The sequence below is a fragment of the Schistocerca cancellata genome, chromosome 9, assembly GCF_023864275.1.
Source record: "Schistocerca cancellata isolate TAMUIC-IGC-003103 chromosome 9, iqSchCanc2.1, whole genome shotgun sequence".
In the NCBI taxonomy this organism is placed as follows: Eukaryota; Metazoa; Arthropoda; class Insecta; order Orthoptera; family Acrididae; genus Schistocerca; species Schistocerca cancellata.
In genome coordinates, this window is record NC_064634.1 from 62,881,817 (window position 1) to 62,902,399 (window position 20,583).

A 20,583-nucleotide genomic window follows, 5' to 3' on the forward strand; every position below is an offset into this window, starting at 1 on the left:
TACAAAATTACAACTAATAATAACAATCAAAAACATCATTGCACTTTATTATAATTATACTGACATGCTCCTATTCAACACAAATACACCTCAAACTAGGAAGACCTTTAAAGAGCAGCCATACTGTACCATTTTCAGAACACCACAAACAAAATGTTAACAACTTTTAATTGTTAAATGCAATGCGAAAAATCTTCGATTTGTTTACACAAAATTAGGTAATTAAAGCTTGACTTCTTTTTGCTGCTTTAAGAAAATGTTTTTTTCACTTATCGACTGCTTTCTATATCTCTTCTACATCTTTAATTTTCTTCACTTTTTGTACCCTGACTTTCATAGCACTCTGCAATATCATTTGAGCCACACTAATTCCCACCCTGTCCTTTTTATTCATTGCTTCTTTTAAGCACTTGTTTGCATCATCCACTTGTCTGTCAACAGTCAATCTTTCCTCCTTTTCTTCTTCTTTCATTTTCTTCAACACCTGTACACCAAGTTCAATATTATTACTTCTTTTTCAAATTTACTCTTCATACTTGCCTGTAACAATTTGTCTTCTTCCTGTTCTTGTTTCTTCAGTTTTTACTCAGCCACTCTCTTCTCATCTTCACTGTAATGGCTGTATCTAATATGAGCTGAACTGTGCAGGCCAACTCAAGATGTTCCTGAATGGTAATTACAAAGTGAACCTTCCTCCAAACACATTAATTACAGCATCTCACATAGTCAAATGAGCACCCAATGATCTTTCACACATATTTATGGAGTCTTAACAATAGGGTATTTCTTTTCTCAAAAGGTATTATTTCTTCTCAAAACACTGACTCCAGTAAAAAATGTCCCCCAGCTTCTTGCCACTACCAGACTTTTCTTCTTCGGTCAACAATTTCCACTCATCAACTAGTGCATGTTTGCTGTGCTCAGCAGGAAGAACTGCATACAATTTCAAGATGTTTTTATATGTTCCATCTTTCACCCTCTTTACAGGATGCAAACATTGAAGACACCAAAACACAAGTTTATCCAAAAAAATACGTTTCCAAAATATGTATCCAAGTGAACACACAGTGCTTTTTAGCTTGCATGGAAATACAGCATATTTCTTGTGCACTTAGCTTCTTGAGACATTCACTTCCTCAAGTACCATGCACTATGTTTCTTTATGGCAAATAATACTTATCATAGAATGCTTCCAGACTCTGTGAGTGGAGCAGTGCAAACACAAAATTGGTTCATGAGTCTTCCGACAAGGTTTGTAAGTTCATTGTGGATTAGATGCATTAAAGGACCTCTCTCTTGAAGGAAACCAGTAAATCTTTAACATGTATGAGCACTTGCACAAACAAATATAATTTCTGCTTTGGAAATTTATCTTTTAATAGTTTAACACTATTTTTGTATTTCAAATAACTCATCAGCATGCTTTTGTCCTAGGGTATGGACAGAAGAAAGTATTTTTCAACAGCTGACCACCGTTCTAAAGGTCTCTCCTCTCAAGCTGGTTCTAATGTCAGCCACCTAGAGGAAACATGCTTCGATAACCAACAACTCAGAAGTATCACAATGGACTGTATTTTTTCAAAATCTTCCCAACAAGATGTTTGGTTCCATCAATAAAATTAGAGATAACAAGATTACGTCCAAAGCATTTTCACCAAAGTCTTGTCATCCTTTTTTGAATGCATTATGGAAATATGTATTTTTTTAAAATTTTTTATCACCATGTCCATCACAATCTGTCATCAATAGTTCTGAATGAGAAAGTTAGGCATTATCCAAAGCTCCATTTAACTTGGTTTTACCAATGAAGAAAGTCTATAGATGTCATAATAATTTGTTTACAATCAGACAAGTATTTAACTATAGTTGAAACTCTCTCTTTGAAGCTGTATCCACAGTTTCATCAAAACATAAGGGAGAAACATGCTCCTCCAATATCATCCACTATCTGCTTTTTAAAATATGAAGCTAGAGCAGCATTACCTTTGTCCTTGTAAGGCTGAACTTTGAACTCAGAAGGGACTCTTACCGAAAACATTGCTTCAAAGGTTTCTTTGAAACATCAGAAGCTGGGTGAAAAGCAAAGTTCCCTCCAATCATTTATAAACACCAGATTAATTATACTGTTGAACCAATTTATCTAGCAAAATAAAGCTGAATTGATGGTGTAGCTCTGGAAGATGAAATTACACCATCAATGCTACATCCAGAATGGGCTGAAGAAAAACAAAGTTGTGAAGTATGTAGTTTCTCTAACCATATGTGTAGAAGCACACCCCCTTCTAGCACTAAAGCCCCAATAAACTGAAAATTCCAGACTTATCTTGAGATTTGTTAACTGTCTTAATGTTTTCAATTACTTCACACCACTTGAATAACATTCCCAATACAGAGATCAAAATTACACTCTGGTGCAAAAGGCCATTAACAAAGTTGTAATTCAGAGTCTTCTCGAGGGCATTTTCTAATTTACCAATCCACTTGCCACATAAAGCAATACCTTTTTTTTTTTTTTTAACACACAACTAGTTCCTTAAGACCGAACTAAGAAGCAAATTTCCGAAGTCATGGAATGTGACAGTACATGAAATTACAACATATAAGTAATAACAGATAAAATAAAATGTTTATGAACCCAAAAAAGGCAAGCCACAAGTTTATGTAAGTGCAATCAACACTACAACACAGGAATCAGCTTAATTTTTCAAGGAACTCCTCGACAGAATAGGAGTGACCCATGAGGAAACTCTTCAGTTTTGATTTGAAAGTGCGTGTGTTATTGCTAAGATTTTTGCATTCTTGTGATAGTGTACTGAAAATGGCTGCAGCAGTAACTGCACACCTTTCTGCACAGGAGTCAAGGAAGTACAATCCAAATGCAGATCTGATATTAACTGACTGAAATCTGCTAATTCTTGGGAATAAGCTGATATTGTTAACAAGAAAAGTAGAGAGAGAGAGAGAGAGAGAGAGAGAGAGAGAGAGAGAGAGAGAGAGAGACCAATGTCAGAATACCCAAACTACTGAAAAGGGGCCAACAAAAGAGTCGCGAACTTACACCACTTATTGTCCAAACTGCGTCTTTCTGTCTAACTATCACTTACTTCAGATACCATTCAAATAGTAAAAATGGCAGCATCAAGTCTTTGAACAAGATCCTGAACGTGGACTTTCCATGACAGTTTATTACATCTGAACACCTAGAAATCTGAACTGTTCAGTTTCACTAATCATATGCCCATTCTGTGAGATTAAAACGTCGGGTTTTGTTGAATTGTGTGTTAGAAACAGAAAAAACTGAGTCTTACTGTGATTTAACATTAGTTTATTTTCTACAAGCCATGAACTTATGAAATGCACTATTTGAAACAGTGCCAATGTCACACACAACATCCTTTACTATCAAGCTAGTGCCATCAGGAAACAGAAATACTGTAGAATCACATGTAACACTAGAGGGCTTGTCATTTATATAACTAAGGAACAGGAGTGGCCCCAACACTGATCCCTGAGGCAACTCCCATTGGAAAATGCCCCATTCAGACCACCACATCTTAGCCATTCTCGGTACTGTGGATAATGACCTTTCGTTGTCTGTTGTTAAAGCAACCAATTGTGAGCTACTCCCCTATTCCATAATGGTCCAACCACTGGAGCAATATTTTGTGATAAACACAATCAAACACCTCAGTTAAATCAAAACAGATGTCTAGCATTCAAAACCTTTAGTTTAATTCATCCAGTACCTCACAGAGAAAAGAGAATATAGAATTTTCAGTTGGTAAACCACTTCTAAAACTAACCTGTACATTTGTAGCAAAATATGTAAAATAAAATGATCAATTATCCTTGCATACACAACCTTTTCAATAACTTTAGCAAAGACTGACCACATACCTTTTTTCATATCACATAAATATTTTTAAAGAAGCTATGGAATAAAAATGACTTTACTGACCAAAAACTGAAAAATACAGATTAAAACTGACCAATCTGAAAAATACTTACTTTTAATGATTTTAATGAATGTTTTCCATCCCTGCATTCTTCTGTAAATAAGACATCACTATTTTGCACGTATGACTTATTAAACTATTGGAGCTGGAATTATTACATTCCTCTTGAAGTCCGAGGGTATTTTGACTGTCTCATATATCTTGCACAACATGTGGAATAGTTTTGTCATCACTGGTTCTGCCTAGGATGTCAATAGTTCTGAGGTAATGCTGTCTACTCCAGCGGCCTTGTTTCAATTTAGATATTTCAGTGCTCTGTCAAATTATTCTCACAATGTCGTATTTCCCCTCTCCTTTCCATCTCCTTTCTCTTCCATTTTGATAATATTGTTTTCAAGTTCATTTCTCTTGCAGAATACAGCTATATATTTTGTCGCTCTTTCGCTTCTTAAGTTAGTACTGACTTGTCATCTGAATACTTTATATTGATACATAGTTTATATTCTTTTCTCAAAAAGTCTCTCTAATCTCCCTATAGGCAACATCTATCCTACCCTTTCCTTAGTTACAAAAGCTTCTATAGCCTTGCATTTGTTCTCTATGCACCCCTGCTTAGCTACTCAGCACTTCCTCATTTTGCAACATCATTTTTTATACATCAGTATTCCATTTCACATGCTTCATTTGCTGTATTTTTATATTTTCTTTCACTCACATACATTATCTGATCACAAGCATCCAGACACCCTTATATAATGTGGAAATGCAAGGGATGGGACCACTAGTATAAATGATAGAGGTTGGGAGTATTGTATAGTCAATAGAGAAGCAGTAACAGAAGAATGAGTTGGTCAGGAGAGCCGACTGACTTCCAACATGGACTAGCCATTGAATGTCACATGAGTAAATCCATCCGGAACATTTCAACCCTTCTAAAGCTGCCCCAATCGACTGTTGGTGAAGTGACTTTGGGAATGAGGAGGAAGAACAACAGCTAAACCAAGACCAGACGGACCTCATGTACAGATAGATAGGGACTGTAGAGCACTGTGGAGGGTGTTACAAAAAAACTGCATGAAATCTGAAGAAGGAATCACTCATGAGATCCACAGTGTTACCAGCAATCCAGCTAGCACAGTGACTGTGTGTAGGGAGTTAAAAATAATGTCATGCAATGGTCAACCAACTCCACAAAAGCCACACATTTCTGTTGTCAGTGCTAAGTGACAATTGAGGTGGTGATGACACTGGAGTGTGGATGATTGGAAATGAGTGATGAATCATGCTATACCCTATGGCAATCGAATGGAAGGGCCTGGGTTTGGCAAATGCTGGAGAATGTTACTTGTCATCATGTGAAGTGCCAACAGTGAAGTATGGAGGAGGTGGTGTTACAGTATAGGAGCAATTTTCATGATTAGGTGGTGGTACCCTTATTGCACTTAAGAAAACACTACATGTGGCACATTATGAGTGCATTTTACAGCATACCGTGTGGCGTACAGTAAAGGAACAGTTCCACAACAATGGTGGTTGTTGTTGTTGTTTTTGTTGTTGTCTTCAGTCCTGAGACTAGTTTGTTGCAGCTCTCCATGCTACTCTATCCTGTGCAAGCTGCTTCATCTCCCAGTACCTACTGCTGCCTACATCCTTCTGAGTATGTTTAGTGTATTCATCTCTTGGTCACCCTCTACGATTTTTACCCTCCACGCTGCCCTCCAGTACTAAATTGGTAATTGATGCCTCAGAACATGTCCTACCAACCGATCCGTTCTTCTAGTCAAGTTGTACCACAAACTCCTCTTCTCCCCAATTCTATTCAATACCTCCTCATTAATTATGTGATCTACCCATCTAATCTTCAACATTCTTCTGTAGCACCACATTTCGAAAGCTTCTATTCTCTTCTTGTCTAAACTATTTATCGTCCATGTTTCACTTCCATACATGGCTACACTCCATACAAATACTTTCAGAAATGACTTCCTGACACTTAAATCAATTCTCGATGTTAACAAATTTCTCTTCTTCAGAAACGTTTTCCTTGCCATTGCCAGTCTACATTTTATATCCTCTCTACTTCGACCATCATCAGTTATTTTGCTCCCCAAATAGCAAAACTCCTTTACTACTTTACGTGTCTCATTTCCTAATCTAATTCCGTCACCATCACCCGACTTAATTCGACTACATTCCATTATCCACGTTTTGCTTTTGTTGATGTTCATCTTATACCCTCCTTTCAAGACATTGTCCATTCCGTTCAACTGCTCTTCCAAGTCCTTTGCTGTCTCTGACAGAAACACAATGTCTTCGGCAAACCTCAAGGATTTTATTTCTTCTTCATGGATTTTAATACCTATTCCGAATTTTTCATTTGTTTCCTTTACTGCTTGCTCAATATATAGATTGAATAACATCGGGGAGAGGCTACAACCCTGTCTTACTCCCTTCCCAACCACTGCTTCCCTTTCATGTCCCTCGACTCTTATAACTGCCATCTGGTTTCTGTACAAATTGTAAATAGCCTTTCGCTTCCTGTATTTTACCCCTGCCACCTTTAGAATTTGAAAGAGAGTATTCCAGTCAACATTGTCAAAAGCTTTCTCTAAGTCTACAAATGCTAGAAACGTAGGTTTGCCTTTCCTTAATCTTTCTTCTAAGATAAGCCGTAGGGTGTTGTTATCAGCACAAAAATGCACCCTTTCATAAAGCAGCATCTGTGAGGTAATGGTTTGTGAACAACAAAATTCCTAAAATGGACAGGTCTGCCCAGAGTCTCAACTGGAACACACCGGAACACCTCTGGGATAACTTAGAACACTGCCTTCACTCCAGACGCCAGCATCTCACATCACTACGTTCTCTGGCTTCAGCTCTTGAAAAAAAAAAAGGGCTCCCATTCCTCCACAGACATTCTGACATCTCACAGAAAGTTTAAGCTCTCATAAATACAGCTTTAAGGGTGGACACATTCCATATTAATGTCCACTACATCGGGATACTTTTGATCAGATAGTGTACACTTCATGAAATGACCATTGTAGTAAAATCACAGAAATTTGACTTCATACTGACAGTAATTGACAGTCATTCTTCCCACAAACAAATTGCAAATGGAGAAGGAGTGAGGGGAGATGAAAGCAGTACTTGAAGTACCGTCCACTACGTACCACAAGCTGGCTTGTGCAGTGTAAAGGTGGATTAATATTTTTTAAATTTTTTGTTATATATGTTTTTGGGTGATACTTTATTGTCATGCTCTGGTGTTATAGTGGAACCATTGCACAAGTCAATATGTTGGTTTTTTTGTGGAACAGGTTGCTTCTGGAAGGTTGGCAATTCATATCACCTCACCCTAATTTTTTAACAATGCAGGTTAAATTTAATCATCTGCTTAGTCAAAGAATAGCACAAACACTTTGCTCTTGCTGAAGGAATATTCTGATACCAGCATAAGTTGATTTGCAAACCTATGCAGAATCCATAATTCAGACTTCTCAGTCACAAATGTGATCACTGTTTTGTGCACTTAGCTGTCTGTTGGGTTGCTTCGTCTACATGTGTGTACTTTTGCTAAAGAAAGGGCAAAAACTCAAAAGCTAGTATAAAAACTACCTTCTGTTGCATGTTCTACGTGCTATAGGAGAACAGTTGCCGTTCCTTATTTTACGTATTATTTCATTCAGGAATTTCCACTGTTGCGAATTTTTGCACCGTACTCTTAATAAATGGTATTGGTTACTTCTTATTGTGTTGATACGTTTCCCTTCTAGAGCCACTGGTTATTGTGTTGACACATTTCCCTTCTAGAGCTACCTTGTCAAGCACATATATATTATGTAAATTGGAGCTGGAGGGGGTACAAAAGAAATTAATTAATGATATTAGCTGCATTGTAACTTCATATATAATTCGACAGTGTGCAACATGCCACCCATTTTAAAGAAGTCTAGCAGTAAACATGTTTTTTGCTATCATGGATGCCTGGGGTAAATCAAATAGAAACATTCAGTTACAACATCGCAACAGGTATAAGTATATCAAATATTCAATTTGCTAAACCATACTTGATATTAATTACAAAGGCTTTCACAATGGATTTATTGTATGAAATGTTCTCAGTCCACTTGGCATTGCTGTAATATCTGGTTGTAGAAGGAACATTATCATCATTTTTATCTGCTGATTCTCATCATCTCTTCGATAGTTGCTTTCCTGTCAAAGACAGTGGAGGATATGGCTCAAATATTGGAACTTTATACCAAACTGATGCAACCCGTCTATTTACTATATTCTTGATATTCTCTGCAAGCATTCTACAACATAAAAATAGACTGGTGATGTATCTCTAACCACAAGAAAGTATTTGTCACAAAAAGCTTAAATCAGAATGGCCTAACAGGGATAGGAACCCCTTGAGTAACAGGCATGCTTGGTAAATTATACCATAAATTACGAAATGGATGCATCAAAAGTGTAGCATATAAATGTGGATATTATACTGCACGGCATGAGCTGTAAAACTCTAAAGCAGTATAAAAAACAATCCAGCAAATGGATACTAAAGCTGGCTTTACAGCCAAAGACACAGCTGTATATAATTGTGATCACATGATATGGTCCTTCAACAAGAATGGGAATTAAGTCAGCCACAGATTCAGTTATATCACTCCTAAGAATTCATAAAGAGAAATATAAAAAATCATGGGAGATTTGAATAAGATTCTTTGAATTACAAGCGGCACACGTCTACTGTCTCACCTGGGCTCAATTTCTACAAGGTGTTCCATTTCTTAAATAATGGTTTACTTGCAAAGGTGAGTTAACTAATGTCTTGGTTGCCAATTCTGACACATACCAATAATAAAAAATAGAATACATCCACCCAGTTTGTCCATAAAAATTGTTATATAATGTCAAATTGAGTAGATATCACACATTATCACAGTGCTGCACACGGCTGTTAAATAACGTTGAGTCTGGAAGAAAGTATCATAGCTCAAAGTAGATGCACAATGAAAAAATAACACACAGCTAACAAGCAGTACCTCTGATCTTGCATAATGAATTTCTACTAGTAACTGAACACAACTGTAAAGAAAAGGCAAGAGAAAATTATTCAACTAATAAGGCACTCTTTTGCAGTAGACATAGTGCACTTGCAAAGGTTGTTGTCTAGATAAGTTATGATTAAAATTGTGATGCCAGAGATTTGATGGATATTACACACTGTACTGACTCACACAGATAGGAAAATAGTTGACTCCATACATCTCAAGATCCTGAGCAATCTTAAGATATTCCATCTCTGCTTCGTCTCTGGACATACCACGATGATCGGCGTACCAGATTTTTATTCTGTCTTCCCACATTTCTGGCGTCATCTGGTACTGATCAATTACTCTCTGAGGTAACAAATCTTCACTTGCCAGCATTCCTGGCTTATGAGTTGCTTCATCATAGTCACCATACTACAACAAATATGTAAAATTTTTGCATAAGATATAATACATTACAGATTATAACATTTTATTTATTTGGCTGTAACATTCTTCAATATATCAAGATTGGTTAAACATTCTTAAATATATCAAGACTATAAGTTTTTCAACTTGATTTAAATATTTTCTTCAGCCAAATGGAAATGGTATCTCACAACTGTACCAATTTATTGTGTTACATCTATTAATAACTTCAAGATTGAGAAGGCTGTAATTCACTCACAGAAATATGGAAACAGAGAGAGAAATGCAGGCTTGAACATAAATGCAGATGTCAGCCAAGCCTGCAGGTTATGCTGATGCATCTCACCATGAATGGCACTTGTGTAACATCCTCACTGCATTGTAAGTGTCAGAATAGCGTTTGTGTGAAGCTGTGAGTGCATTATGTTGGAAATAAGTGAATCTGAATGTCGGCATATTATTGGTGCTATGTAGTGAGTGGGTGCTCCCATAACCAAAATAGCTGAGTGTTTGGCATTTCAAAATTCATACCACATGCAGGGATAGTGAAAAAAAATCATCCGCTAAGTCACAATGCTGATAAATGTGTATGTTAAAGCCATAAAATATGGGCTGTGGAGCAATGGAAGGAAGTCATTTGAGGATGAGTCTCATTTCACACTGTTTCCAACTTCTGGCTGAGTTATGTACCGAGAGTGAAATGTGGCAGGGGCTTGGTGATGATTTGGGCAGCATTTTGTGGTATTCCATAGGCTCCACGGTTACTCTGCAAGGTTGTGTTATTGCCAATGTATAATGTTTGTTCTCCAATGGTGATGTTGTGTTCCAAGACAACATGGTCTCTGCTCATACAGCCTGCATTGTCTAGGACTGGTTTTGTGAGCATATGGACGAAATTGTCACATCCCCCCTAGTCACTGTAGTCACCAGACCAATCACTGAGCCTTTGTGATCTACTATGGAGAGAAGGGTGCGTGGTTGCTATCCACCTCCATCACTGTTACTTGAACTTGCCTCTATTTTGAAGTAAAAATGGTAAAACATACCGTATTTACTCGAATCTAAGCCGTACTTTTTTTCCGATTTTCGCTATCCAAAAAACCGCCTGCAGCTTAGAATTGAGTGCAAAGTAAGCGAAAGTTCTGGAAAATGTTGGTAGATGCCACCACAACTGACTTCTGTCGTCGAATATATGTAGCGCTACACAGGCATGCTTTGCAGGCACAAAGATAAATACTGGTGCCAAAACCTCTGCGTCGGTAAATAAACAAAAAGAAAAGATAGAAGAATGGAAACATTATGCCATGTATTCTTTCGTGTTTGCTGCTATCTCATTTAAATTCTGTCTGCCTAATAAACTACGAAACTAGAGTGAGACAACAGCAAATGCGGAAGAATATACATATCACGTCATGTTTATATTCTTATGCTGAATAATGATACAGTCAGAAATGAAGCACGGCAACTGACTACATTTTAAAATCTAAGCTGACTCTAATTTCTGTGCAGACTGTAATGTACTAAAGAGGCGTCTGCAAAGATTTTCAAACGGAGAAAAATTTTTGCTAAATTCTCGTTCAGAACATCTTCTATCATACGCAGTCTATTATTTGGTTCTTGTTGATCATTATCAAAGAAAGCAGCAGTGTAAGTAACAACCAATAGCAGTCTCTTGCCATTGTTTCACTTATGAGACCATTCCTTTCTTTTTTTATTGTAAGCGGCGGTAACACGCACAAAATCAAGCCATGACGCGAACGGCGACAGGTCGTAAACATTATCAGAATGCGACAAACAATGCATGACACAGTGCAATAATGCATTTTCTGTTTAGAGTGATGTAAACACCTATAACAAAGAGAACGGCACATATCAGATCAAAGCAAAATAAGCAATCAATTGAAACCAGACGAAGCACGTGAAAAAGGAAGGGTACCCATATAAATACAGAAGGAGCACCAGACGCATAGCAATGCCTACCTGGTAAAGCTTAACTGCTAAGCTTACGACTCGAACCAAACTACTGTAGCTGTACCTTCATCCATTCGACCTAAATTGTGTCTCATGTTACAATGGACCAACTTTGTTTCGATTTGGAGGTGCGGTCTAAAACTTCCCTCTCCCCTTGAATTTCGAGTCTCAAATTTCAGGTACGGCTTAGATTCGAGTGCGGCTTAGATTCGAGTAAATATGGTACACATGAAAACCATACGGGACCTGTATTTATCGATTTTGAGATGACTGGAAGCTATTTTGAACACCAATTGATTTTTTACACCATATTAGGCAAGATACTGTGTTGTATTTTTGGTGTTTCCATATTTTTGTTCACCCGCTATACTTTATTATTATTGTGGTCTTCAGTCCAAAGACTGGTTTGATGTAGCTCTCCTGCTAGTCTATTCTGTGCAAGCCTCTTCATCTCCAAATAACTGTTGCAATATAAATCCATTTGAATCTGCCTACTGTATTCGTCCCTTGGTCTCCTTCAACAATTTTTACCTCTCCATTACCCAACTGGCAATTCACTGATGCCTCAGGAAGTGCCCTACCAATCAGTCCTCCTTTTATCAAACAATGGAAACTCCAGGTAGGAATACCAACACTGTAGGAAAAAGCAAATTGCTACTTCACTCAAAGAAGACATGTCAAGTTGGAGACAGGTACAATTAAAAGACGCTACCACACCTGCATTTTGACATCTGTCATCACCAAGGCCTTCACTGACAGGCGCTATCCCTCAGACCTGGTCCACAAGTAGAACTCCCTTGTCATTTCCCTTCACACCCCCAATCCTCACACCACCCTCAACAACCAGCCACGAATGAGTGTCCCCTGCTCACCCAGTACCACCCCAAACTGGAACAACTGATCCACATCCTTCACCAGGGCTTTGATTACCCTAAAATGAGGGACATCCCACCTGAGATATTTCCTACCCCTCCTAAAGTGGTGTTCCATCGCCCACCCAACCTCCACAACATCCTAGTCTGTCTGCATGGCACTCTCAATCCCAACCCCTTGCCACAAGAATCATATCCTTGTGGAAGACCCAGGTGCAAAACCTGTTCCCAGTTTATCCTACCCCGTCAGGGGCCAGGCCACCTATGAAACTAGCCATGTCATTTACCAGCTCTGCTGCAATCATTGGACAGCTTTTTATATTGGTATGACTACCAACCAGCTGTCCACCAGGATGAACGGCCACTGCCAAACTGTGGCCAAGAGCGAAGTAGACCACCCTGTGGCACAACATGCAGCTGAACATACCACACTTGACTTCAATGGCTGCTTCACTACCTGAGCCATCTGGATCCTCCCACCCGCCACCAGCTTTTCTGAACTGCGTGGATAGGAGTTATCCTTACAACACATTCTTTGCTCCCATAATTATTCCTGCCTCAATCCATGGTAACATACGGTTCCCACACCCTCCACCCAACACTTTCTACCCCCTCTGTCCTATCACCTCCTCCCCAATCTCATCTCCCACCATGTTTATTTGCAGCCCTCACTCGTCTACTTTCTTTCTCTTTTTTCCCCTTCTCCATGCTCTGCCACCCCCCGACACAGTACCTGTTGGCAGGTTAGTCCTGTTCTTCTATACAGTTAAAAAGCTGCTGTTCTCTTATTGTCTGAACTGCTTATCGTCCATGTTTCACATCCATACAAGTCTACATTCCAGACAAATACCTTGAGAGAGAGAGAGAGAGAGAGAGAGAGAGAGAGAGAGAACTTAAACTTATAATCAGTGTTAAAAAATTCCTCTTTTTTTTCTGAAATGCTTTTCTTGTTACTGTCAATCAGCAATTTATATCCTCTCTACTTCGGCCATCAGTTCTTTCATTGCCCAAATAGTAAAACTCATCTACTAGTTTTACTGTCTCATTTCCTTATCTAATTTCCTCCGCACTGTCCGATTTACTTCAGCTACAATCCATTACTCCTGTTTTAACTTTGTTTATGTTCATCTCCTAACCTCTTTTCAAGATACTATCCAGTCTGCTCAACTGCTCTTACTAGTCCTTTAAAGTCTCTGACAGAACTGCAATGTTATCAGTGAATCTTGGTCTATTACATAACACCTTTTTAGAATTTTTACAAGAAAAGAAGACTGTTGAGAGAAAAATAATCAAAATAATTTATCACAAAAAGTATAGCTAAACACCTGTTAGACTTTGACATAACACCAGAAATATTAAATCAACAATTTTTTACTTAAAATAAGACATCTTTTAGAGCTTCCAACTGTAACTTCAAATGTGTAATGAAATCATAAAGACTGATCATTAATAAAGATTCTTGCAGTTCAATTTTCAATTTTTTTAAAAATTTATTAATTCAAAAATAATCTTGTTGTTTAATAAATACTACTGCTCATATATTAAGGAGATACAGTCGACTCTGAATATTAAAACAAAGGTTTAAGAGATTAAGAACAAATAAAAGGCACTTGCAAAAGTGCGAGTGTATTATATACCATGCAGCCAAGGAAAAATGTATGTCAAAATGGAATGATGTTCTATAATAACATGAATTAGAATAGATTGCTACTCACCACGTAGAGAAGCAGTTGAGCAGAGGATGGAAACAATTAAATGTAGACTCTTTTACATTTTTTAGCTATTGGGCAGTCTTTTATTATACAAAGCACACACATGCCGAAGTCACATACAAAAGGCCACTGTTGTCTCCTCTTCTAGGGCGAGTAATGATATCAGCTACACTGTGTAGTGTAAGTGCAGAAGAGATTTGTGGTGGAAGAGAGAGGTATAGAAGGGTAAAGGGTGGGGAAAGATACTGTAGTGCTGCCCTACCGATGAAAGCAGCCCTTTAGTTGCAAGTACTGGGCAGAATTCTACACAGTCATGACCGCTGACAAGCTGTCTGTTCACGTGAGTGGCTACTGCCAAACTGTGGCTGGCTGGCTGTTGAACATAGTATGCCTGACTTCAGTGGCTGCTTCACAACCTGTGCATCACAGTTCTTCCTATCAACATCAGTTTTTTGGACTGCGCAGGTGGGAACTCTGCCTGTGACGTGCACTTCATTCCTGTAACCATCCTGTCTTCAACTATCACTAGTCCCTGTCTCCACCTCCCTCTATCCCCTTCTCTATCCCACTCCAGACTCCAGCTTCTTCACATAGCCCCCCCCCCTGCCCCCCCCCTTCAGCTTCTCTGCTCTCCCCTCAACCTTCCCGAGCCAACCAATGCTGCGCACCCTTGCATCCCACCATACTCTCTTCATCATACCTCTGCACACTCCCATAGGCAGCACTATAGCATCTTCCACCACCCCTACCCTCCTCCTCTCTGCCTCTCACTTCACTTGTGCACGTATGAACGTGTGAACGTGTGCAGGGGAGGGGGCTGTGCACATGCATTTTTGTCTGAGAAAGAACTTTTCCCAGTCTGACAAAGGGCATTGTCCAATAGCTAATAAATATCCAACAGTATATGTACTTTTAAATGTACCTATCACAGGGTGTATACGTGGACAAAGAAAAAAAATTCCCAGATTTCCCGGTTCAAAATACACATTCTCCCGGGTGGAAACATAGTTTTCCCCTGTTAATTGACAGTATATTTTCTCTCGGAACAGTATAACTTATCAATCCTTTGAATGATTATGGTTTTATACATGGGCGTAGAATTTACCGGCGCTTTAGAAAAAAACGAAACATCTTTTGGAAAGATGTCTGATGTGCAGTAACATGTACCCCGCATATTTTTGTATTATGAAAGTATAAATTCGAATTCCACCAAACACCGCATGTTACTTTCTGAAGCATTGAAATCGAGATTGCGAACCGTATTTGTAAGCCAGTCATAGCTCATGTCACGTGATCTCGCCTGCCGATGACAGCGGATATTCAGAGCTTCGGACACGTGGTGTAGTCCGCCAATAGAAACATCACTGTTAAGTAGCGCGAACACACGAACAGGAAAAGTTAATGGTTTAAATTAATATACATAATGTTGCTACAAGAAAAACAAAGTTTTCACATATAATATTGGTCTCCAAGGCCAATACACTGTGAGAGAAGCTAAGCTTTCACATATAATGTTGGTCTTTTACGCACGTATTACATTTTAAGACATATCACACAAATGTGCCAGTAAATGTTTTAATAATGACATAAAAGTGTGATCTTCTGGGCTATAAATTCTTCTAAGTGGCTCGTTACCAAAGAGCTGATTTTTAAATGAGTCCCAGATTCCCAGTGAAGTAGGCATCGACCTGATATTAAGCTTTTCAATGTGGTTTCGGGATGTAAATTTCCTTGGGTACCAGTACTTTGTTATCTCATGTTTCGTTCTTTGTTATGGCATAATGCCATACATGCTAGAAGATGAAAATGTACACTTGAAATGCACCGAACAGTTGAAACTAGCCAATAGTTTGAAATTAAGCCCTTTGTTTCAAATATATTTACTGCCTCAGTGGAAAAGATTAATAAAAGAAAATTTCTTCAGCAAACCGATAAAAATAACTTCATTGTTCTGCATGGCAATTAATGCCTGATTGTCAGTAAGGTGGAAATAAAATAAAATCTGAAACTAATAACGTATTTTAGCCTTCCGTAATTATGTAATTATGTGAATGTATTTTAATTCACATGATAGCTCCCACCAAAGAAATCAATTTTGTTTTCATTTGACGTGAGTGCAGTAGACAAAGAGGAAATAGCAAAATCTCTAAATGTAAACACGGGTCACATGGAGACTACCCGCTTCCCTATTGTAACTCAGACTGCTCTGCGCATAAGACCCATATCTACGATATTTCCGAAAGGGGGCAAATGTAGATAGTGGCGTCCCTCGAGCGTTTGAGATAGGAAGCCAAAATTAAAAAAAAAAATTGAATTTTCAAAAATACGTTCATTTTGTAGCGCACATCTTTCTGAAGACTCGGATGCATACAACATACGTGTCCGAGGAATTGTAAGACATGTTATCTGATCTTAAGTGTGCCGTGCCATCGAACTATATTCAGGACAGCGGAAATTGAAATGTCCTATGGTGCCTCTCCTGCTTCCAGTCGGCCAGTTTAACATCCTGCCCCTCTTTTTTTTTTTTTTTTTTTTTTTTTTAAACTCTTCAGAAAATTTGCACTCTTTATTCTGTATTAGCTAACAACTTGCTGCTTTGTGTGACGTAGAATTAAGTATAGGATACATAAAGCCAGTAAAGAGAAGAGACAAGCAAGACAGTACACATTTCTTCAATCCTTAGCTCCTAGAATTTTTTTCTCTCTAATCTTGCTACAGCTTTACATGGCATGCTTTCCTTTCTGCGAAAGGATCTGTTACCCCATCAAAGTTCGTCAAACGTTTTGCTACATGAAAAATCGAAATGTCGTTGTCTAATACTGAAAAAGCTGTAATTACAAATAGGCCCAAGATTGGCGTGGTTTCTTGACCTGATTACCTATATTTTGTCACTGTCTACGAGATAAAACAAAATAGGCCTTTATAATACTGCAGCAATTGGAACACAAGCCAAATAAATGAGACTGTTTTGGCAGAAATGGTCATTTTTATAACATGGCAGATTATAATTCACAAAGTACCAATATCAAATGCCTATTAGGCCTACTACAAGCAAAAAGCTTTATGTTAGGAAATAGTTTTACACTTCATTCATACGCTCCAGTTTCTCAAGCATGAGATCGAAAAGTAGTAGTGCAAAATTTTTATAGAAATTTGGAATCGTCGTATTCTTCGATAATTTGTGTGATGTCCCCGTTTCTTCTCCTTCCTCGTTCTAACAAACAATGTTGTCTGCACTCTGGTAGTCTGAATCTATGGATTTCGCTGGTGATCGTAACAACGCTCATCATTCGCAAACCCTATCAACCACATATCAGACAGTGGTTGGCTTTCTTTCGATCAGCTATACTCTGCTCAGCTCGCATAGCCTCTTTTGCCTGCAGGAAAGTTTATTTCTAGATGTGACGAGGATTCCACTGACAGAGACATCACGTACACTATGCACGCATTCACAAATCAACTTATGATTCATTCAGAAATCAACTTATAATGTGTTCAACAATGTTGAAAAACTGACAGGGACACGTTTCAAAGTCATACGAATAATCGATAGACCAACGTGCTCTGGATGCTAGGCGCTTTGGAAAACAAGTTTTATATCAATTTTGTCCCCCCCCCCCCCCCCCCTCGCACTCATAGATCCAGGGCTGCTGCGCAATCTTTTATTTTTACTGCGACTGCTTACATAGCCAACAGCCACATTTCTGTAGCCAGAAGCGGAAGAAGATACTACTCAACTGCGCATGCGCATGATCCCATTCGTAACTGCTAAAACAAATCTACTGTTAACAGTTGTGACGTCATGCTCATAGGAAGGAATTTGTTGCTATGAAGCACTGCATGGTCTTCCTAAAGCAGGGCTTAACAACTGGCCGGTTTTGAGCGCAAGTACTCGCGGCTGCTCAGGCACGTGCTCGCGAGCATGTGCAAGGTCGCGGAGTAGGGAGGGAGGGGAAATACGCGCGCACGTATGAATAGGACCGCAGCATGCCTATTGAATTCGCGCCGACTGTGTAACGTTAAAAGTACTACGATCAGCTCTAACAGTCACTTCGCTGGTTAAGAATCATGTCAAGTCGCCGTTGTGTAACCCCAACCATGCTTTCGCAGTTCAACCCCCATCGGGAGGAGTTGTATCTGTTTACAGAAAAAGATGGTGTTGCAAAATGTTTAGTATGTCACAAAACACTGAATTCTTTCAGGAAATTTAATTTGCAGCGACATTATATGTCGTACCACGCGAAAGACTATGGAAGTGGAAAATGTGATGGACCAGATCGTGCACAGGAAGTTATTAAACTTAAAAGGAAGCTATCCAAAGAAATCTGGTTGACGAAGAAAAATCAACTGAGGCAGCTCTCAGAGTGAGCTACAAAATTGCTTTGTTTTTAGCAAAATTCCTGCGCCCTTTCACTGATGGCGATTTAATAAAAGATGTTCGGTAGTTGCAGCGGAACATTTGTGTCCATCTCAAGTTGAACAGTTTTGGATTGTGCCATTATCTGACATGATAATTATGCGTCGCATACAGGACATAGCAGACGACGTCCAGAGCCAGCTAGCAAATATCTATAAAGAATTTATGGCGTATTCTATAGCTCTGGACGAAAGTGTTGATATCACTGGAACAGCACAGCTTTCCATATTTATTAGAGGTGTTAATAGAGATCTTCAGGTGAGGAAGGAGCTCCTCGATGTAGTAGCCATGAAGAACACTACAACCGGAGGTGATATTTTAAGTAGTGTTGAAGAAAGTGTTGAAAATATAGGTTTGTCGTGGAATTCTTTAGTTTCAGTGTCTACAGACGGTGCACCAGCGATGACAGGGAAAAAATTAGGTTTCGTTGCGCTGTTGAAGGAGAAAATGCAAAAACTGACCATGCCGAATGAAATAAGGGGCGTTCACTGTGTGATCCACCAGGAAAACTTACATGCAAAGAGTATCACTCTAAAAAATGTGATGAGTGTTGTTGTTCGTACAACCAATTATATAAGGAAGCATGGGCTACAACACATACAATTTAAAAGCTTTCTTGAGGATGTAGAAAGCCAGTACGGTAGCCTGCCTTATTACAGCGAGGTCCGCTGGCTTAGTCGTGGCGAATTATTAAATCAAATTTTTGCCTATAAGATGAGATAAATATGTTCATGGAAATAAATAACATGTGTGTTCCTGAATTGAAAGAGCCTTCATGGAAATGTGATCTCGCGTTCTTAGCAGATTTAACTAGCCATCTGAATGCTTTGAACATTTCACTACAAGGTACAGTTCTGCTTATTACTCATTTCATAGATCGAATACGAGCTTTTAAAATGAAATTGACACTTTGGGTGAGTCAGCTGGAAACAGGAAATCTAGCTCATTTTCCTAAATTATCATCCATGCAAGATGTTCACAAAGACTGTGAACATTATTCACATAGTTCAGTTGCCCTTAAGGAAGAATTTGATCAACGCTTTCAAGATCTGACAGCACTAGACAGTGATTCTGATCTGTTCTCCTCTCCATATTCAGCGAATATTGAAGAGATTCGTCCTGAGCTGCAACTAGAAATTATTAACCTGCAGTGTGACAGAGAATACAGAGACAAATTTCAGAACAAGAAAAACATTTTGGAATTTTACAGACACTTCCCTCAGGATAGAGTTCCTCATTTGCACAAACTGGCGGCTACAATAATATCAATGTTCGGTTCCATGTATGTTTGTGAATAACTGTTCTCTGCAATGAAATGTAACAAGACGCACCTGAGAAACGCATTGTCTGATCAAAATTTAAACTGCACACTACGCCTACGATGCACAAGAACAATTACTCCGAACATAGACGCAATTGTAAAGGGCAAAAAGTACAAGATAACAGAGAAAACCACACTTCAGTGACACCTTTTATTGTGTAACAGTTCACAAATTAATACAAATGTAGAGGCATACACTAAGCTAATAAAATTATGTGGCACGTGTACATTCTCCTTTATTTGTTTCATTTGTCACAGTAATAATTCGTGAGTGATATCCCTGCAGGTGGCCGCAGATTTACACTGACTGGCGGCAGCTGTTGTGTGCCCCACGTGACTCTCCCCACTCTCCGCTCTGGTCCGGTAGTGGGGGTAGGGTGCTCGTGCTGCTCCGTGCTCGCGCCTTGCTGCTCACAGCTTGCTCCGCGAGCACGTATGTTGTGAAGCCCTGTCCTAAAGCCTTTGACACATTTTGCTGTTGGCAGACGCTTGTATGAGCACTGTATTCTGTTGCTGTAAATTGCGCACTTCCTTTGAAATTTAAGTTTTATTTTAGTTTTTTCTCTTGTTCATGTTTTATGGCTGCAGTATTATTCTGCAGTAATAGGATACAGTAATATCCTTTGTTAGAGTACTGGTTCTTACGAGTCAAAATTACAAAAATTTAACTGAGAACAAAAACAATGAAAAATTCGCGGAATTCAAAAAAATTCCAGGGTTTTTCCCGGATCTCCCAGTTGTCCCGGTTCGTAGACACCCTGTATCAGAAACTCAATGCCTCTCCTATGTGGTGGGTAGCAATCTGTCTTAATTAGTTTTGTAATTACATTTGGGATTTTCCACTGTTTGAAAGATTTTCTACAAAT

General features: G+C 38.8%; 1 protein-coding gene across 1 annotated transcript in view; it reads right to left on the reverse strand.

Moving 5' to 3' along the window:
* The window catches only part of LOC126100209 (merlin), a 170,593-nt gene that overhangs the window by 113,130 nt on the left and 36,880 nt on the right, over positions 1-20,583 (reverse strand). Inside the window, exon 4 of the mRNA XM_049910771.1 lies at positions 9,203-9,430. Coding sequence (XP_049766728.1) covers positions 9,203-9,430 — 228 coding nt within the window. The remainder of the gene's footprint in view (positions 1-9,202; positions 9,431-20,583) is intronic.